The sequence below is a fragment of the Thamnophis sirtalis genome, unplaced genomic scaffold, assembly GCF_051295495.1.
Source record: "Thamnophis sirtalis isolate CommonGarterSnake01/CBP01778 unplaced genomic scaffold, rThaSir2_p1.2 scaffold_13, whole genome shotgun sequence".
In the NCBI taxonomy this organism is placed as follows: domain Eukaryota; kingdom Metazoa; phylum Chordata; class Lepidosauria; order Squamata; family Natricidae; genus Thamnophis; species Thamnophis sirtalis.
The window spans coordinates 39,436,051-39,450,652 of record NW_028261393.1 but is presented as its reverse complement, the minus strand read 5'-3'; the positions used below and the strand labels follow the sequence as shown (position 1 = coordinate 39,450,652).

Here is a 14,602-nt window from a genome sequence, read left to right as displayed (position 1 = left end):
AAGAAGGAATGACATTTGGCAGCAATGTAGAAGTGGTTTCTGACACATGCCAATTCAATTAGAATGTTAAATGCACACATGATGAGCATATAAACCTTATAAATAGGCAGCAATAAATTAAATTTTATAAGGTACAAAAGGAGGAGACTCAATGAAACTATCTAGATGAGTAAACATGCCTGGAGCCGCAATAAAAAACATTGAAATGTCCAAAACTGCAGATTCTTCAAGAGGACAAGATATTTTATTTTACCCAAAACACGTATCAAAAAATATGCAGGAACAGAACAAGTAGCTGCAAGTGGTTGAATTTTCTGTCTGTCTGTCTGTCTGTCTGTCTGTCTGTCTGTCTGTCTAAAAAGGTTGTATGTATGTATGTATGTATGTATGTATGTATGTATGTATGTATGTATGTATGTATGTATGTTTGTTTGTTTGTTTGTTTTTTTGTTTGTTTGTTTCTTCCAGCATAACTCTGGAATTCCTCAAGCAATTTCAATCCAACTTGGTATGCAGATGACTTACTCTCCAAGGGAGGGGGAATACTGCAGGGGTAAGACACCCCTAACACCCCTCAGTGTGTCTTTGTGTCTGTGTCCTGGCACACAGGTGGCACAAAGAGCTCAGCTCAGCTCCACCGCGCATGGGCGCGCACCTCCTGCCAGCCAGCTGATATTCGGTTCTCTGCTGTGCATGTGCAGAGGGAGTGTAGGGGGGATGTGGCAAGAGCCCCCTGTGGCCCATTTTGACTGCCGGGAGGCGTACTAGGCTAAAAATGGGGCATGGGAGGGGGGGAAGCATGGCCCTCCCGTAGCCAATTTTGGCTCTCAGGAGGTTGCAGGGAGACCTCAGAGGAGTTTGTGAACACATGTGCGGGTGGCAGGGGGGATTAGGATGAAAAAATACCCAGGCAGCACTGGGCCATCAGCTAGTAACAGAATATAACAGAATAACAGAATTGGAAGGGACCTTGGAGGTCTTCTAGTGTCCCCCCCCCCGCTCAAGCAGGAGACCCTGTATCATTCTGGATAAATGGCTGTCCAATCTCTTCTTAAAAGCCTCCAGTGATGGAGTACCCACAACTTTTGAAGGCAAGACATCCCACTGGCTAATTGTTCTCCCTATCAGGAGATTTCTCTTTAGTTCTAGGTTGCTTCTCTCCTTGGTTAATTTCCATCCATTGCTTCTTGTCCTGCCTTCTGGTGTTTTGGAGAACAACCCTTCTTTGTGGCAGCCCCTCAAATATTGGAGCACTGCTATCAGGTCAACCCTAGTCTCTAGACAAGCCATACCCATTTCCTGCAATTGTTCTTCATATGCTTTAGCCTCCAGCCCCCTAATCATATTCGTTGCTCTTCTCTGCACTCTTTCCAGAATCTCAACATCTTTTTTTATATTGTGGCCACCAAAACTGGATGCAGTAATCCACACGTAGTTTTACCAAGGCATTATAAATGCAGTATAAACACTTCACAGGGTCTTGATTCTATCCCTCTGTTAATGCAGCCTAGGATTGCATGGGGTTTTTTTGGTAGCTGCAGCCCACAGCTGGCTCATATTTGTGGGAGCCCAGAGAGTAATGTTCCTAGTCTTGTACTCTATTTCTGGACATGATTTCATAAATTCGTCTTGTTTTCCCCAAATTTGAGCAAGTTAAACCCACAGGACAATAAATGTTTTGAGGGTTTAGAGTCAAAATGTGGAAATAAAAACTTCTCCCTTTGTTCTAATTCCAGAAACTGCCTGGTCTACAAACAAAATCAATTATACTATGTTGTTCACCGGCAGTTACAATCTGAGTTGAATCAACAATTAAATTAAGTGCAGATGAGTAAATAGGGCAGAGCCTATAAGTAACTCTCCTTGATAGATTGGTTTGATAGATTTAGCAAAGAAAGGACAGCTTTCTGAAAACCAAAACACACAGTCATACTCTACATAAACAAGACAATCCAACTTATAATAGGCTAGAAATGAAACTGGGGAAAACTGGGAAATCCAGGTAGAGGTAGTCCTCAACTTACAACAGTTTGTTTAGTGGCCATTCAAAGTTACAATGGCACTGAAAAAAGTGACTTAGGACCATTTCCGCACTTTCTTCATCGTAGCTTCCCCACGGTTATTTGATCAAAATTGAGACATTGGCAAGTGACTCATATTTATGACCGTTGCAGTATCCCTGCATCATGTGGTCATCTTTTGCGACCTTTTGATAAGCAAAGTCCATGGCAAATCCAAATTCACTTAACAACCATGTCACTAACTTAACAAATGCAATTATCCACTTAACAACGGCAGCAAGAAAGGTCAGAAAACGGGGAAAAATTCATTTAACCAGTCTGGTTTAGCAATGGAAATTTTGGGTTCAGTTGTGGATGTACAATTCTACTTGTAAATGACTAGAAAATCTGAGTTTCCCTTTGTTTTTAATAAATAGGATAATGAAAGAGACAAAGGTAACAGGGTTCTGAGCAGGGGTGAAATCCAGCAGGTTCTGACAGGTTCGGGAGAACTGGTAGCAGGAATTTAGAGTTGTTTGGAGAACTGGCAAATACCACCTCTGGCTGGCCCCACCCCATCTATTCTCTGCCTCCCAAGTCCCAGCTGATCAGGAGGGAATGGGGATTTTGCAGTATCCTTCCCCTGCCATGCCCACAGAACCAGTAGTAAAAAAAATTGAATTTCACCATTGGTTCTGAGGATGCTATAAAGCAAAAATACACGAACCCTTTTCTGTATGATGAAAGGCAGATTTTTAAAAACATAGTTTTAAGCCAAGCCAAATGTTCATTTTTCCCCTGTAGGTCTAGGAGATGCAAACCACATAACTAGATAGAAAAATGTATTTTTTTTCACCCCTCCTTAGTTAGCTGAGGGTGAAGAATACATTATCAAGGTGGGAAGCATTTTTAAAACATGGGCTGATCAGAAACGTAGAAGAATTATGCCTGCTGATAACAGATATAACTGTTTGATTCCCAGTGAATTCTTGGTGTAGGATGAATGCTAGCAAAGATCAAAGTCCAATCGGTATTTGTCTTTCCCATTGCAAATATTTTGGCTTGGCTTTTTTTTAAAGAATTCTTGGCTCTTTCTCTCTTTCAACCCCCGACTGGTTTCAATTATTTGGGATTCTCATTAAATACTGCTTCTGTTTTTTCAGCACTTCTTGGACTGAGCATGCAAGTACCCATCATGTGATCATTCCAGAAAGCATTTAAAAAGAGAATCAGTGTTAGTGTTGCTGTAAGCAAATCAGGGATATGGAAAATGGAAGCAAAAAGGACTGAGTGGCTAAGATGCTGAGCTTGTCGATGAGAAAGGTCGGCAGTTCAGCACTTCGAATACCTAGCGCTGCGTAACGGAGTCAGCCCCCGTTCTGTGTCCCAGCTTCTGCCAACCGAGCAGCTCGAAAGAACGCAAAAATGCAAGTAGAAAAATAGGGACCACCTTTGGTGGGAAGGTAACAGTGTTTCATGTGCCTTCAGTGTTTAGTCATGCTGGCCACATGACCACGGAGACGTCTTTGGACAGCGCTGGCTCTTTGGCTTTGAAACAGAGATGAGCACTGCATCCTAGAGTCAGGAACGATATCTGCGAGGGGGCCCTTTACCTTTACCAGGCAGTTTTGCTATTAAAGAAAAATGTCAAATTTTCATGCACATTTTCCTGAATAAGGCCAATCCCACTTCCTTGGTTCTTGAAGAGCAACACATTTCTCTTTTTTAAAAATTTAAGAAAACTGCAAAAAAAAAAAAAAAAACTGCTCTGGAAAAATTGCATAAAATGAGTTGGCTGAACCCCAGTCCACATTAGGACCCCAATGGAGCCACAAATGTATGTTGCTAAGTGAAACATTTGTTAAGTGAGTTTCCCTCATTTTACAACTTTTCTTGCCGTAGTTGTTAAGTGGATCATTGCATTTGTTAAATTAGTAACCTGGTTGTTAAGTGAAACTGGGTTCCCCATAGACTTCGCTTGTCAGAAGGTCGCAAAAGCGGGTCACATGGCCCCAGGACACTGCAACCATCATAAATATGAACCACCTGCCAAGCATCTGAATGTAGATCATGCTGATAGAGATGCTGCCAATTTTGTAAGTGTGAAAACGGTCATAAGGCACTTTTTTGAGTTATCACTAAATGCACTACTGTAAGTCGAGGACTACCTGTATACCAAACTGTATATTCTATAGAAGTGACTTGTATTTTGATGTTTTATTTGCCCCCAAATATCAATAGGGAAGTCAAACCTTCCAAAACGACATTCCTGTAGACCAGTGTTTCTCAACCTTGGCGACTTGAAGTCCTGTGGACTTCAACTTACAGAATCCCCCAGCCAGCTCTCGCTGGCTGGGGAATTCTGGGAGTTGAAGTCCACAGGACTTAAAAGTTGCCAAGGTTGAGAAACACTGCTGTAGACTGAAGCATAATCAGATGTGGAATTTCTAAACAGCGGTCTAAGAGACAATCGGGGAATCAAAATGATTGGTGTGGATGGATAACACATGCCATCTAAAAAAAGAAAAATCTGTGCTTACTGCATTTCTGTTTCTGATCTGAACCAGCCTTTCCCACTAGCTTTTGCATTCAGCTTTATGTCTTAATTGGAAAAGCAAAGCATGCAGCAGGCAATTTCCCATCTGGATTACTAAAATCTCAGTAATTTGTTTCTGCTTCTGATCTGGAGAAAGTGGAGAGGAACAAGCGAGCCTAACCTCTCATCTTTATATCGGTGAACTGTTAAAATACTAGCGTGGGATTGGAATCCTGAAATGGGATCAAGGAGACTCATCTGATCATCAAACTCATTGAGTGAACACTGGAGACATACATCAATAATAAGGTAGCTCAGAGGCTGTCATAATCACTCATTAGGTGCTTTCCTGAGGGAAGATAACTCCTTGGTTCCAGCTAAATCAGATTGTAGCATGGGAGTTAAGTCACAATTAGTACCCACTAATCTATTTATTTATTTTTTATTATTTATTTATTTCATCAAGCATGTATTAGATAACAGATATAAGTATAAACATGATTTTGAATACATGAAATGGGTACAAATAAATGGGGTTGTTAGGACAGGGACGGTAGGCACATTGGTGTGCTTATCCACACCCCTTACAGACCTCTTAGGAATGGGGTGAGGTGAACAAACAGTAGACAGTCTAAGGTTAAAGTTTTGGGGGTCTGGGGAAGAAACCACAGAGTCAGGTAGAGCATTCCAGGCATTGACCACTCTGTTGCTGAAGTCATATTTTCTGCAATTGAGTTTGGAGCGGTCTACCTTGAGTTTGTATCCATTGTGTGCTTGTGCATTGTTGTGGTTGAAGCTTAAATAGTCATTGACAGGTAGGACATTGTAGCAGATAATGTTATGTGCTACGCTTAGGTCAGACCGAAGGCAGCATAGTTCTACTATCAGTTGTCTAAGCCCAAAATTTGAAGCCTGGTGGCATAAGGGATTCTGTTGCGAGCAGAGGAGTGGAGGACTCTTCTCGTGAAATACCTCTGGAAATATATCTTGTGAAATATCTCTAGGAAAGCAAAGGACTCATTGGCAGCCCACATAAGCAGCACCAGCATATTTGAATTTCAGAGAGGTGACAAAATATCTGCTCCAACGCTACAGCTAAAGTTAGAGACTCTTTCAAATCCATCTTTGCTCCTGGATCTCTGTTTTTGCTCCTTTGCCTTTAGCCCATGGAACCTTATAAAGTGATACATCAGTACTCATCGTTAATTGATTTGGGGAGCCATGACGAATACTAAAAATGATAAGTACCAAACAAACCACGTGACTAACTTGTTTCGGCCAGAAGGGGTAGTGAGTTACCAAGTAGCTGACACTAACAAGTTTTAGCCTGCACATCGAGCACCAAACAAATGATGAATACTGAGAAAAAAATGTCATGTCAAAATGTGTTAGCCGAATTAGTCAGTCAAATTCATCCAGTTTTAAAGCAACTGAGTACGGAGGTGCCACTGTACAAAACCTGGACTTATTTGGGTTTTGAATTCTGAACCAATGTACTGGATACATTTTCTGCAAATGTCCAGACAACTGTAAGTAACCCTTTTTGGAATTTCCATTTGGACTGATACTGCTATTTAGCAACTTCTAAATCAGTCCTACCACAGGATAAACCATTCACCTGATTCAGACGTTTAGGGTTTACAGATGGCGAGGTGTGCAAGGGAAAGCACAAAGCTTGGGCACCTAGCAAAGATAAGCAAGAACAAGGTTCTTTAAAAAAAGATTTAGAAATAATGGGGCAACTGGACTGAGATCTCACGTACCTGTGGGCGTTTCCACTCCACATTTGCTAGTGGTGGATTCAGATAAAAGAGGGAAACGTCAGAAGCAGGAAATTCAGGGTCTTCGAACAGTTTCTTCTCTTTAAGGCACTCTCGCTTGAGGGCTTCATACTTCTGGTTTTTAAAGGGCTTGGCTGAGGTAGAACCCATGGACTCTGTCTGGAGAAAATGGATATGTTGCTTTGTAGAAATGGCTTGTCATAAAATCACTTTGACTCAATTAGCAGCACATAGACTGGGGCAAAGAATAATCATTTCACAATCGATCTCAGATGATGGATGGTATCAGACAACTGTTCGTGTAGCAAAGAGTATGGCCACACACTAAGGAAGAGCTGCACATCTTTTTTAAAGAATAGAATAGAATTCTTTATTGGCCAAATGTGATTGGGCACACAAGGAATTTGTCTTTGGTGTGCATAACATAGCATAGCATAGCATAGAATACAATAGAATAGCATAGAATAGCATAGAATAGAATAGCATAGAATAAAATTCTTTATTGGCCAAATGTGATTGGGCACACAAGGAATTTGTCTTTGGTGCGCATAACATAGCATAGCATAGAATAGAATACAATAGAATAGAATAGAATACAATACATTACAATAAATACAATAGAATAGAATACAATAGAATAGAATACAATAGAATAGAATACAATAGAATAGAATACAATAGAATAGCATAGAATAGAATAGCATAGAATAGAATAGCATAGAATAGAATAGTATAGAATAAAATTCTTTATTGGCCGAGTATAATTGGGCACACAAGGAATTTGTCTTTGGTGCAGATGCTCTCAGTGTAGATAAAAAGACAAGATACATTCATCAAGAATCCTAAGGCACAACACTTGATGATAGTCACAGAGTACAAATAAGCAATCAGGAAACAATCAATATAAATATAAATCGTAAGTATACAAGCAACAAAGTTACAGTCCTGCAATTGTAAGTGGGAGGAGATGGGTGATAGGAACGATGAGAAGACTAATAGTAAGAGTAATGCAGACTTAGTGATTAGTTTGACAGTGGTGAGGGAATTATTTTTTAGCAGAGCAATGGCGTTCAGAGAAAAAACTGTTCTTGTATCTAGTTGTCTTGGTGTGCAGTCCCCTATAGTGTCATTTTGAGGGTAGGAGTTGAAACTCCTATGTCCAGGATGCGAGGGGTCTGTAAATATTTTCACGGCTCTCTTTTTGACTCATGCAGTGTACAGGTCCTCAATGGAAGGCAGGTTGGGAGTAATTGCTTTTTCTGTAATTCTAATTATCCTCTGAAGTCTGCGTCTGTCTTGTTGGGTTGCAGAGCCAAACCAGACAGTTATGGAGGTGCAGATGACAGACTCAATAATTCCTCTGTAGAACTGAATCAGCAGCTCCTTGGGCAGTTTGAGCTTCCTGAGTCTAATCTAATAATTAATGCCAATTCCTCCTCTCTCCTACTATATCCATCCATCCATCCATCCCTCTCTCTCTCATGTCTGTCTGTCTATCTCTGTCTATCTCTATCTCTATCTCTATCATTTATCTCATATTTCTTAACTGCCCATTTCCCTCCATCCCTCCATCTCCCTTCAACCTCTCTGGTAGATAATATATTGGTGGGTTATTTAAAGAATGGAATGGAATGGAATGGAATAGAATGCCCCATATACCCATACAACAAAATTCACATAACACCCAGAAACCAGGTCCAACATGACAATCCCCAAACACACCCGCACCCACCAAAAATTCCCCACCCCTAAACCACCCAAGAATCCACACAATAGACCAAGTAGTGCTGTCCAACAGCTCACTGATGGTCGCCTTTTAATTCATTGTTGAGTGCAATTATAGCTCTGGGATAAAAGCTATTCAGAAGACGTGTGGTCCGAGTTTTAATTGTTCTGTATCTTCTGCCAGAAGACAAGAGTCCAATAGGATTGTAAGCAGGATGGGAGGCGTCTCTGAGAATGTTTTAATAAAAGACAGAAAGAATTTGGACAATCAACCTTTCCTCCCAATTCCAAAATGGATCAGCAGGAGAGGCCAAAACTACCTTGCTATCTAAGGCAAGATCATGGTATCCGCTCCCATCACTTCCTGGGAAGTACAAGGGGAAGAAATGGAAGCAGTGACAGATTTTGTTTTCTTGAGCCCCAAGATCACTGAGGATGGTGACTGCAGCCATGACATGATCCTTGGGAGGAAAGCTATGGCAAACCAAGAGAAAAAAACAGAGACATCACCATATCGACAAAGGTCCATCTAGTCAAAGCTCTGGTTTTCCCAATGGTAATGTATGGCTGTGAGAGTTGGACCACAAGGGCAGGCTGAGCACCGAAGAACTGATGCTTTCGAATTATGGTGCTGGAGAAGACTTTTAAGAATCCTTTGGACTGCAGGGAGATCAAATCAATCAATCCTAAAAGAAATCAACCCAGATTGTTTTTTGGAAGGGCAGATTCTGAAGCTGAAGCTCAAGGAGAAAAAAGGACTTCTTGGAGAAGACAATGATGCTGGGAAAGACTGACTGCAAAATAAAAAGGGGACAGAAGAAGATGAGATGGTTTAGATAGTGTCATCGATGCAATGAACATGAATCTGGGCAAATTCTGGGAGACAGTGGAGGAGGGGGGAATGATATGCTATGGTCCACGGGGTCACCAAGAGTCGGACAGGACTTAGCGACTGAACAACAAGAAAAAGCAAAGGATAAAATGACACACAGACACACCCATGATTAACACATTTATTTCCACAATAATGATAGGGAAGCACCTTCTATTTCACCACAAAACAGCAGACTAGACTACATGATAATCAGTGGAGTGGAGTGGAGTAGAGTAGAAGGGACCTGGGAGGTCTTCTAGTCCAACCCCCTGCTAAAGCAGGAGACCCTATACCATTCCAGACAAATGCTATCCAGTCTCTTCTTAAAAACCTCCAGTGATGGAGCCCCCACAACTTCTGAAGGCCAGCTGTTCCACTGGTTAATCGTTCTCACTGTTAAGAAGTTTCTCCTTAATTCCACGTTGCTTTTCTCCTTGATTAGTTTCCAACAATTGTTTCTTGACCTGCTCTTTGGAGAATAATTTGAACCCCTCCTCTTTGTGTTAGCCCCTCAAATATTGGATTACACTCAGTTTTGTTCTCCAGCACTTTTGTTCATAGCCACTCCCAACCAATGAGCGTTCATTTGAAATCTTTTATATAGCAATATGTGAGTGCCGATATGATTGAACCGCTGCTATGCAAGACACAGCTTTATGAAACTGCAACCACAGGACATGATTTCCAAAGTGTGCAAACTCCTTGTGAAGCTGAGTACAATAAAGTATGATTTACCCAAAACCCCTTTGCAGAAAAGATTTTTATGGAATGTCTGCTTAAAAGAAAAATATTAGAGAAATCCACCAGCCAGCTCAATAGAAATACAAAACGTGTACAACAATAGTTTGTTTGTTTATTTAGTTAGTATGTCACTCATGTACAACATAAGAGGAATAAGAATAAACATGAATAAGAACACAGGGAATGGGTACAAATAAATGGGGACAATAGGATAGGGATGGTAGGCCCGCTTATGCACGCCCCTTACAGACCTCTTAGGAATGGGGTGAGGTCAACAGTAGACAGTGTAAGGTTACAGTTATGGGGGTTTGAGGATGTAACAACAGAGTCAGGTAACACATTCCAGGCATTGACCACTCTGTTGCTGAAGTCGTATTTTCTGCAATCAAGTTTGGAGCGATTTATCTTGAGTTTGTATATGTTGTGTGCCCGTGTATTATTGTGGTTGAAGCTAAAGTAGTCATTGACAGGTAGGAGGTTGTAGCAGATAATTTTGTGTACTACGCTTAGGTCAGACCGAAGGCGACATAGTTCTAGGTTACAATAGAGTAGAAGCTGGATTAAAAATGGATTTTGATTTATGCTGTGCACATTACTGTTCCAGGAGAACATTTGATCTGCACATTTGTCAGTGCCTCTCAGCTGTTCATCAGTGGCAGAGTGGGTTGGTCATAAGGGTACAAATAGCTGAAATGAGTTTGGACATACTGGCTCCATCAAATTTTGTAACAGCAGAAAGGCTTGTTTCAGACAAAGGGTGCTAAGGTTTCTCTTTCCCTAAGTAAATAGGCATAAAAATTGTTTGGGAAAGGAATTGCTACCACTGAAAATTGCATGTAAATAGTGAGAATTTTTTTTAAAAAAAGAATTCTATCAACGGAGTCTGGATTTTAAAAATAAGCCTTGAACAATGAAAACAAAACTATCTTTTGTTGTTCGATAGGCTCCGGGATAATTTATGTTAAAAGATATGTAAATTAGGAGCCGATGCATATTAATGCACCTGGAGAATTTGCAAACGTAAGTGGGTACAAAATTCTGCACGAATTAAGCCCATAGGGAAAGTGTCATGTAGAACTCAAAGGTTATTTTTCTGTTATTAATCAGATAAAATTGTTAGTGATTCGCACATCTCCAGATGGGGTGGAGAATAAAAGCAGGCACAAACCAAATCAATATTTTAAAAAATGGAACATGAAATTGTTCTCTTGAGTATTATGGAGCTTATTAACTGGCAATAAAACTCATTGGCATATTATTAAAAATCCTGCCTTGGCCAAACTACCAATTTATTTTATACATAAGAGGCTATTTAAAAAGTTCCAGGGAAATTTCTCTTCAATCTACCGAGATAGAATTTTAAGGGTATATACAATAATATTTCAGCCAGTTTGGTGGAGTGGTTAAGGCACCAGTTTAGAAACCAGGAGACTGTGAGTTCTAGTCCTGCACTGGGTACAAAGCGAGGTGGTGATCTTAGGCCAGTCACTTTCTCTCAAGCCTAGGAGAGAGGCAATGGCAAACCACTTTTTAAAAAACTTGCCAAGGAAACTGCAGGGAATTGTGTGGGCAGTCTCCAAGAATCAGACACAACTAAATGGAAGTAAAACAATACATTCTACCAGAATTAACAGATTTAACAGATTAACATACTTGGAAGAGACTTTATAGGTCATCTAGTCCAACCCCCTGCTGAAGCAGACGACCTTACACCATTTCTGACAAATGGCAGTCCAGTCTCTTCTTGAAAGCTTCCAGGGATGAAGTTCCTACAACTTCCGAAGGCAACTTCTGTTCCATTGGTTGATTGTTCTCACTATCAGAAAATTCCTCCTTATTTCTAGGTTGAATCTCTCCTTGGTCAGTTTCCATCCATTATTCCTTGTCTGGCCTTTGGGTGCTTTGGAAAATTCTAACTTAATTCTTTTGGCACGAAGTCCTCACTAGTCCAATTTTCTGAAGCTTAAGCAAAATATAAAGGGGTCTGGAAGCTAAAACATATGAAGAATGGTTTCAGGAACTGGGTATGTTTACTTTAATGAAAAGAAGGACTAAAGGCGACATGATAGAAGTGTTTCAGTATCCAAGAGATTGCAACAAAGAAGAAGGGGTCAACCTATTTATCAAAGCACCTGAAGGCAAGACAAGAAGCAATGGGTGGAAACTAATCAAAGAGATATCCAATCTAGAACTAAGGGGAAATTTCCCATCAGTAAGAACAATTATCCAGTGGAATGACTTGCCTCCATCAGTTGTGGATGCTCCATCACTGGAGGCTTTTAAGAAGAGACTGGACATCTATTTGTCTAGAATGGTACAGGGTGTCTCCTGCTTCAGCAGGGAATTGGACTAGACCTCCAAGATCCCTTCCAACTCTGTTATTCTGTTATATAAGTGTCTAACAGCTTGACTCCCTCTAAATTTGGAAAAGTTACAGAATGAATTTTGCAATAGTTGTCCACAGGTTATTTCCCTTTCTTACTTTCTAAAATCCCATCTGTTTTACCCTTAAAATATCTCTTGTCCTCTTAAAAGTATGTATCTTCACCAGCATCCTGAAAGTTAGGAAGGTCCTGATTCTATAGGACCTCTCTAACCTTTCTACCTTTAAATGAATAGCAATAGAAGGAGCAGATCCATAAAATATTTCAGATTGGGAAGAAGGAGAAGATATAGGAAGGGCTATGGGGTGATGGAAGCAAGTGTTAGGCATTTGCCATTTTGGGGGGAATTGAAAACTAAACTCAGATGGCATCCAGAAGAAATTTTAGAAAGAGTCTCAAGCATCCCAAGAATAACATACAGTAAAAAGAAAGTAACCTTCACAGGGTAAGGAAATGTTTGACAAATGGCAAAGTAGAGTCTTAACATAGAATGCTTTTGGTCTATATGGTAGCCAACAAGTCCAAGTCTGGTTCAAAGATCAAGAATTGTAGTAAGTAGAGACCGTTTCACTTGGAAAGAAATTTACATTTCTGAGATTAAAGAATGGGTTCAAGATATTGTGTGCATTCTTGATCAATTTGTGAAATGTCTTTTGTGAAAAGAAGATGGACTCTTAATAGCATTATATTCTTTCCTCTGTTTCCTTCTCCTCCCCTTAGTTTTAGCTTATTTTGACCCATGTGTCTGTCTTGAAGAGTTTAACACGGGATGCAATAAGGCAAATGAAGTAGTAAAAGTAAGGTTTTTCTTGCCAAACGCACTTAGGCAAGAAGAACCAAATGCACAGGTACTGGTTAGGTGAAACCTGGCTCAATAGCAGTAACTGTGACAGGAATCCTAGTAGACAACGACTTAAATATGAGCCAGCTGTGTTAGGCAGCCACCAAAAAAGCCAATGCAATCCTAGGCTGCATTAATAGAGGGATAGAAACAAGATCACATGAAGTAGTATCACTTTAAAAGGTCTTAGTAAGATTGCACTGGAGTACGACATCCAGGTTTAGTCACCATAATATAAAAAGATGTTGAGACTTTAGAAAGAGAAGAACAAAGAACAACACCAAAGATGATGAGTGGCCTGGAGGCTAAAAGACATGAAGAATAGTTGCAGGAATTGGCTATGTCTAGTCTGGGGAGAAGGACTAGAGATGATATAATAGCAGTTAAGTTTACTTTATTGTCATTGCACCTCATACAACAAAATTAAATGCCATCTTCAGTGTATGTTATAACTATAAAAATAAAACACGAACAGACATCCTTCATTCTATACAATTGAATTAAAAACCGAATATTGCCTTAGAGTTGCACTATACAGTAGAATTCAATATAGTTACTGCCCTGAGATAGAAGTGGTTTTTCAGCCTATTTGTCCTCTTTTATTGTCCTGTACCATCTGCCAGATGGTAATAGTTCAAAAAAAGAGGGGGTGCCCAGGATGAGATGGAACTTTAAGAATGCTTTGAACTTTCTTAAGGCAGCGGGAGCTATAAAGCTCTTCCAAAGAGGGGAGAGGGTAGCCCATGATCTTCTGGGCAATGATGTTGACCCTCTGGAGCGCTGTCCTATCTGCCATTGTTCAACTGGCAAACCAGACACAGTTTGTGCAGTAAGTTAAAATACTTTCTATGGTGCAGCGGTAGAAGGTCACCAGCAGTTTTTTGTTCAGTTGTTTCTTGAGAAGTCTCAGGTACTATAATCTCTGCTGGGCTTTTTTGACCAGTACTGCAATGTGAGTGGCCCAGGTCAGGTCCTCCTTTATGGTAACACCCAGGAACTTAAAACTGGCCACTTGCTCCACTCGCTTGTCAAACAGAAGATTGGCAGTTCAGTGGTTCAAATCCCTAGCACCGCATAACAGAGTGAGCTCCCAGCTTCTGCCAACCTAGCAGTTTGAAATTAAAATGCAAGTAGAAAAATAGGGTCCACTTTGGTGGGAAGGTAACAGTGTTCGGTGCCCCTTCGGTGTTTAGTCATGCTGGCCACATGATCATGGAGACATCTTCGGACAGTGCTCACGCTTCGGCTTAGAAACGGAAATGAGCACCACTCCTAGAGCCAGAAATGACTAGCACACATGTGCAGGGGAACCTTTACCTATATATTTTGTCTAATATGTTTGCTCCTCTAGTAGCACACTTAACATGCTGATAGAGTTTAGGGAGCACTGTTTTTAAATCAGCCTGATTAAATCACCCCACTATAATATGCACAGCATCAGGATACTTATTCTGCTGATTACTAACAATGCTGTACAAGAATCTGAAAGCTATGGTAGTATTGGCATCAGGTGGAATATAGACTGCAGTAATCAAAACCACCCATGGAACATATATGGGTCTACATTTAAGAGTCTTATACTCTAGATCAATGAAGTAGTGGCTGTCTACAGTCTTTATATTGATACACCAGCTTTTGTTCACATAAAGGCTTAAACCTCCCCCTTTGCTCTTGCCAGATTCTCTACTCCTGTCCTACCGGTGAGCTATGTTCCAATAGT

At 40.5% G+C, this 14,602-nt stretch overlaps 1 protein-coding gene across 3 annotated transcripts in view; it reads right to left on the bottom strand.

Moving 5' to 3' along the window:
• CAPN6 (calpain 6) overlaps nt 1-14,602 on the bottom strand; it is a 113,981-nt gene that overhangs the window by 97,561 nt on the left and 1,818 nt on the right. For 2 of the 3 annotated variants that reach the window (XM_087727666.1, XM_087727668.1), the window contains exon 2: nt 6,300-6,476. In XM_087727666.1, the coding sequence (XP_087583792.1) occupies nt 6,300-6,467 (168 nt within the window). In that variant the 5' untranslated portion in view covers nt 6,468-6,476. The remainder of the gene's footprint in view (nt 1-6,299; nt 6,477-14,602) is intronic. The other variant, XM_087727667.1, reaches the window with a different exon arrangement.